The sequence below is a fragment of the Mauremys reevesii genome, linkage group 8 (genome assembly GCF_016161935.1).
Source record: "Mauremys reevesii isolate NIE-2019 linkage group 8, ASM1616193v1, whole genome shotgun sequence".
Taxonomy (NCBI): domain Eukaryota; kingdom Metazoa; phylum Chordata; order Testudines; family Geoemydidae; genus Mauremys; species Mauremys reevesii.
Genome location: NC_052630.1, coordinates 71,732,193 through 71,739,068, shown reverse-complemented (window position 1 = coordinate 71,739,068; position 6,876 = coordinate 71,732,193). Strand labels below are relative to the sequence as shown.

Genomic DNA, 6,876 nt, shown 5'->3' with positions numbered 1-6,876 from the left:
TTTTAGCTGGCCTTTTAAATGTGGCAGAGCCAAACCAGCTGCTGCACTACGATGGCTATTTGGTATTTGATGGCTACTTGCTAGATATTTCTGCATCCAAGCTGATAAGTATTCCTACTATGTTTTCCCTTTCTCTTATTATTGCAGTGGTGTATCCAATAGCCAGATTGCATATGGGGACTTACATCAAAGCAATCTAGAAGAATACAAAAAGGTAGAAAAAGTATGAAGAAAGGAACACTGAACATGGCTCCTCATTGGAAAGACAGTATAGACTGGAGAATGGCGTTCCTCTGGAGCTACACTGAGGTAAAAAAGGAGAATTTGGCCCAACTATTTTTGCACTGCTAATTCTTAACTGTGCTGTAAGAATAGAAGCTGTTGAGGGGGAAGATGGAGGTTTTGACAGCTGGGGCTGTTGGTGCCCAGGAAGGTATGAGAGGTACTTTAGTGTTGGAGCTCCCAAAAAGTGGTTAAGGCTTTTTTGCAATGGAGAATGGATGTATCTTCTTCTCCCTCCCAGCCCCATGTGGGTATGAACACAAACGTCTTGATGTATATTCAGGGATTAATTCCCCACCCCTATAGCCCTTACCAGTAACCAGCTACGCACTGCTCCTCATCCCAATATCTGCCTTTGCACCCAACATGACTAAACACATTAGCTAAAGGTTTCTGTTAAATGATTCATAACTGAATTTAAATTATTAGTAGGCTTCAGAGTTAACTCTCATTGAGACAGCTCAGTCAGTTCCTGCTTCTCATAGCTATTATTTTAGGTTGTTTGGAGACTGGGAAAACAACATTCCAGCAGTTGACATTCAGTTCAAATTCCTGTATTATAAGCTTGTCATGTCAGGACCTGTATTTGCTATGTGTCTATGATACCTCACATAATGGGATCTTCAACCCCTGACTGGGGTTTCTAATGCTACTTGTAATACTAAAAATTTGAAGGTTTTTTGGCCATCTATTTTAAAATTAAAACTTAGGTTTTGGACCACTGTTTTGTGGCAGAGGGTGAATTCTTCAGTAAATTGCACAGCTACAGAAATCATGGAACACGAGGCCCCAAGTATAGGCTTTTGTTTTAAACAGATGTAATTATGTAATGAGAAAACTATGAAAAGCTGAAAGTAGAAAATTTTGACCCCACCCCTTATACTTCTCTCTCGTAGACAGGATAATACAATAGCAATCATGAACTGCTAGCCATTCAGAAGTGCATTCCCAATTTTAGCTGTAAAATAACTGCAAATGTTCTGTCTTGTAACCAGAGCTCCTGCCCTTGATTTCCTCCCCACATTCACTTCCAGACATATGGAAGCATTTTAGAACTTACCTAAATCATTTGATGTATTCACAGATTTTCCACGACTCATTGATTTCTGTGCAAGAGCAGAGCGAGGTTACGAATCTTGTCTGTGTTACTAATGTCTGTCTCTGATACAGACTCCAATTAAGTGAAATGTAATGCCAGCCCAGTTCTAATTTTAATCCATGACATTGCTGGGATATCACATGGGACTACTTTGCAAAGCCGCAGAGCATTTACCACTGAATGTCTTGCCATTTTTTGGAACACAATAACCTGTGTAAACTGTTTATGGAATAAACACAAATCAATACTTGTGATAAAAAAGAACCAGTTAATATATTTGCTATACCAAACACCACAAACTAGATTAGAGTTTAGAATGACAATTGTTTGCTTTACACATAAACCCTAAAATGCACAGTCTTTGGAAAAGAGTTGCTTTGTATTGTTCTGCTCAGCAACACTTGTAGTAAATTTAAACATTTGTGAAATTCCCAGACACTCTGCTATGCAGTTCTTTCTCTTCACAATCAAGTCCAGGGTACCAGCTGAACAGCAATAGTAATGAACCAAGAAGTAGTTCACTCAGTGCTTCTGGCTGCAGAAGGAAGAATTTGAGATGTTTTGTTTTTGCTGGTGGGGTTTTTTTCCCTTCTTCAGAATCTTAATGTAAATAACTTTTATAAAGGGCCATATTGTCCTCCATGCAGGAAAAACCTGCACAGGAAACTGAGTTTTATCTTGCAGGTATGATCCATCATGGGAGCTTGCATTAGAACAGGCAGAGTTTGGTCCTCTAAAATGCTGGCTTTGTTGAAATCAGTGTGAATCACAGGACACACAGCTCTCTGATGACCATCTGCTTTTCCCAAGGCAGTATAGTTCTCTCAGGAGAGTTTTGCTATTCTCTGGGACCACGGGGTCTCACTCTCTGGAAATAGGGATGTCATTGTTAAGAGAAAACCAGTGTACAACCAGTATGCCAAGATCATCGCTATATTAGGCTTCACAATCCCAGTGGAAATAAAGGGATGTGATGCTTTGAGGACCGGTCTCCCTCTCCACTCCCTTTTCAGTCAGAAATCCCAACATCTCAGAGCACTTGCACAGAGGTTTCCACAGGATCAGGAGAAAGGGGAACTTGCATAGGAGATGCTGCTGCCCTCCCTTCTACACTCCCACCCAAGCAGTACTTGTCTGGGCTCCTCTCTGCATGACAATTCCATCTGATAAATATTAAAGGTGAACTTTTAGGTAAGTGGGGTTTGTCTCTCTACCCCAAAAAAGAAGCAGGCCACAACCCCATGGATCCTCCAAGATCTGAGCACATCTCAGCCATGGCTTCTGGAGAACTCTATACCCAGAGATTCTGTGCCCCTGCACTGGCTCACAGGACCACCTCCTTGAGCTCCCTGAAAGCAGTCCCAACCTCAGGCATCCCTGGGACCTCCTGTGAAGTCTAACCCCTGCACTGATTCCCAATGGGTTTAAGGGAATTGTGCACCCAGTCCCCAGCAATGCCCATCTTGCTAACAGCACATTGGATCCCAAGAGAGGGCTGTCTGAAGAACAGGACAGAAATCACAGATCACTGCTTGAAAGAGAATCAGTAAAACTGTGTCCTCCTTAATGACATTGCCCAAGAGTGCTGCTTGTGAAGATGTTTTTTGTAATGTAGATTCATAACCACTATGTCAAATCCTCATCAAATGGCAATGATTTCCTGTCACTACCAACCTGGGCCAGATTAGAACTGGTTCCATGTGAAGGTAAAAGGCTCCATAATCCATCACTAACCCCCTGATCCATGTTAGTTCCTCCCACATCCATTTATAGATACCAACTGTACTCACTTTTCAATCTGAGTTTTTTCTGATCTAGTTATTGAAAACTTCTCAAATACCCAATTTCCTTCCTGATTTAATTAACTACTCAGATAAGTAGAGATGATTGCAGAAGATAGACTGCCCATTTTGTTAAGGATTTGACAGACAAAAATAGAAATCTGGCTCCCTTTGCTGGCAGAGTAGTTTAATCTATCTAAGGTATTTTCTAAGGCACCTATCATGTTGTATCATTCCTTCAGCCCTTCAATTTGGTTCTCATCCACGGTCATAAGGTTTTCACATGCATCATTTGGATTGCAGCCCTTACAGCAACACAAATGATAGGTGAGTGGCCTTTAGTCCGTGTCCTTTTGCTAAATCACGAGAGGCAGACTCCAAGCACCCCTTCTTTGTGATCTCAAATAGGAAGTAGAAGATTTATTCTCCTGTTCAGGATTGTCTGCATGAAATTCCCAAATAAAAAGATCCAAAGCACAAAGCTTGTCATAAGTTTTATTAATAGAAAAATCAGATTAAAACGAATCTTGTCTTACATTGCAAAAGCTAATACAGATAGAAACCATTGTTCATAGGAACATGAGTAGCAGCTTATATTTCTGGTGTATATCCTCTCCCCACAGCTTGAGAGTTTCTTCCTCACCCCTTAAGCAGTTAGCACATCAAGGATTGGGTCTCTAGTCTCAAGTGTCTTGCATCTTCCTCCCTTCCTTCTCATGGTCCCTCAGTTACACCTTTCAGGTTACTTATATCTACTCACCGTAGGGCCTGACTTCCCCAAATTGTTTGGTTACATTACAATGATCCTGTAGTGTTTTTGCAACTCAGCGTTCTCTGGAATGTGTATGCGCACAATGGTTTTTTCTTTGCATCTTATTTGCAAACCAGCATTCCCACTGTCCATTGTTTTAGCCTAAAACAACATATATGCTATTTGTCCTGGGGGTGCTAACCTAAATCCTATTGACTGTCTGCCTTGCATATGAGTTTAGAGAGGATTTATCTAATTCTTATGCTCTGTTTATACAGATTCTATTTCATATCAAATATTGATGTTACACCCTGGTATCTGAACAGTCTTTTAGAGCACAGTAGCTGTTTGCTAGGTTATGGTAATGATAAACAATGGTGGTACGCAGTTATTTGTTTAGTAATGGAAAACCTAGTCATGGCATCCTTTTGCAGGCTGTTGCTTCCTAGAAGAAAACTCTAAGGGTAGGTCTACACTTACCTGCCGGGTCGACGGGCGGCGTTCGACTTCTCGGAGTTCGAACTAGCGCGTCTAATCTAGACGCGCTAGTTCGAACTCCGGACGTGCTCCCGTCGACTCCGGAACTCCACCACCGCGAACGGCGGTGACAGAGTCGATGGGGGAGCCGCGGACTTCGTTCCCGCGGCGTCTGGACGGGTGAGTAGCCCGAACTAAGGTACTTCAACTTCAGCTACGCTGTTCGCGTAACTGAAGTCGCGTACCTTAGTTCAACCCCCCCCCTTTAGTGTAGACCAGGCCTAAGAGTATGTAAACAATCCTACATACTTTCAGCCTATCAGAGTTTGGTGCAAGACAGTTCTACAGTGTTATTACAAAGAGTTGTTGGATACCAGTAAATATTCTGAAACTGTGCAGGAAGTAAATTTTGGGGGATATTGTCATCTTCCATTGTCACCTGATACTGAGTACCTGTGCTAAGAACTTTCTATGTATAAGAGGACTAGAGGAAACATTAGCACCATTAAACAATAAAAAGTCCACTGGACATCTTTAAAGATAATCGTAAAGACATTTTATTTGTACATTATTTCTGCATAATTTCTTTCAGGAACTTGGAAATATTCCATTAGATTTGTTAAAATAAATTCCTGTTTTCAACCAGGAATAATTGTGACGTAACTTCCCTTCTATCCAGAATAAGCAGTTTAAAAGTACTGCAGACATGTAGATATCTGTCTTTCAGTAATGTCAGCCAGTGGCAGTCAGCACATATTATCAGAGTCAGGCACTAAATACTTCCCCCATCACATTTAGAAGTCACACCATGACCTATTAAGTACGACAGCCTCCCATAGAATAAACTACAAAACTACCCATTTTAATTGAAAAGAATGGAACAGGTTATCAATAGACTGATATAGGCTCTTGAGACCTTTCAACCACATAATATAATTGTATAATAAGAAAAGTACTAACGGACATATGCTAGCATAGCTAGCTTTTATAATTATTGAGTTTATTCCCCCAAAGTTTAAGGATGTGTTCTGGCATTAGTGTTCTTTATTTAAGATCTAGCAGCATGGAAGCAGGGTTCTCCAAATAGGATTTCCACAAGTTAGAAAAACGGGCCATTGTAGCTCCATCAATAATTCTATGGTCAGCTGACCAGCTCACATTCATTATCTGTGCTTTAAATACTTTCCCATTACCATTAAATCGGGGAAGAACCTAGAAAGAAGAGAAGGGAAGAAAATAGGAAGCTGATGAAAGAAACAATACAAACATGATTCTTGTCTTAACAATTGCTAGAGTAGATATAGAGCAATATTTCAATTAAGAGAATACAGATTTTCCCCCAATTGTTTATGTAGTGGGTCTCAAACAGAATTACCACCTACCACTCCTAAGCAACCCTGCTGAGTTTATCGTAATTCCTCCCTGACTCCAAATTATCCTGCTAGACCAGAGGTCCCCAAACTGTGGGGCGCGCTTCCTACAGGGTCAAGAAGGAACATTGGGGGGGTGTGGCTGGGTCTGGGCCAGCCCCCATGTGGGGCAGGGAAGGAACACCACCCAGCCCCACTCTGTGCTCTGCTCTGGCCCTTCCTCCAGCCTTAGCCCCTGGCCATGACACCTAGCCCTGGTCCTGGCCCCAGATCAGCCCTGGTTCTGGCCCCAGATCTGCCCTGAGCTACAGCCCAAGCCTTGGCCCCCTTACCCTCATCCGCATCCCCTTCAGCCCCTCAGGGGAGCTGCGGTCCCACCCCCAGCCTCAGGAGGTGCGGACAGGGATAAGGGAGGTATGACTCTGAAAAGTTTGGGGATCACTGTGCTAGAGAAGTTGACTGAACCTTTGGTGCTGAGGTGACACATGCCTCCCAAACCTTCCCTAGAAGCTCAAAAAGGCATAGGGGAAATATAGGAAAAGTATTATCCACTAAGAAATGTAGGGGGAGGGTCTGTTTTGGTTTTTTGCTCTTCTATACTAACAAATGTATTTATCTGACTGTACAAAGTTCTTAGATTTAAATCTCTGGATCACATAACAAAACTTAAATATCAGAAGCAATTTGTTTCAAGTCTTCTCCTGGTTTGAAACCCTGCAAGTATTCTTTCTGAACAAAGATGGTATTATAAAACCCCTACAAATATCAGAATATAATCTAATTTTTTTCTTTTATACCTAGAAGCCAACAAGTTAAATAAAAACATCATGAGGTGAATATAATGGGCTTCTGGTAGACAATCCCGAGCCAGAGACAAAAGATTGTTTATATTTTTTGTCTGTGCTCAGCCTTTTAAGTCTTATAAAAACATTGTAAGATTTCATTTACAAAGTTTACATGGTGTCCTTCTTCCACATCTTGTAGAAAAAAATGCTTTCAGTAAGAACAATGTACCTCAGAGTTGCAACACCAGAGCTACAAACTGACCAGTCAACCACCAATCTCGTTTGGAACCAGAAGTATGCAATCAGGCAGCAGTAGAGACGAACACCCCAC

General features: G+C 41.6%; 1 protein-coding gene across 3 annotated transcripts in view; it reads right to left on the bottom strand.

The window, feature by feature from the left end:
• Nucleotides 1–4,574: 4,574 nt before the first annotated feature.
• DBT (dihydrolipoamide branched chain transacylase E2) overlaps nt 4,575–6,876 on the bottom strand; it is a 32,991-nt gene continuing 30,689 nt past the window's right edge. For 2 of the 3 annotated variants that reach the window (XM_039484716.1, XM_039484715.1), the window contains exon 11: nt 4,575–5,602. In XM_039484716.1, the coding sequence (XP_039340650.1) occupies nt 5,435–5,602 (168 nt within the window). In that variant the 3' untranslated portion in view covers nt 4,575–5,434. The remainder of the gene's footprint in view (nt 5,603–6,876) is intronic. The other variant, XM_039484717.1, reaches the window with a different exon arrangement.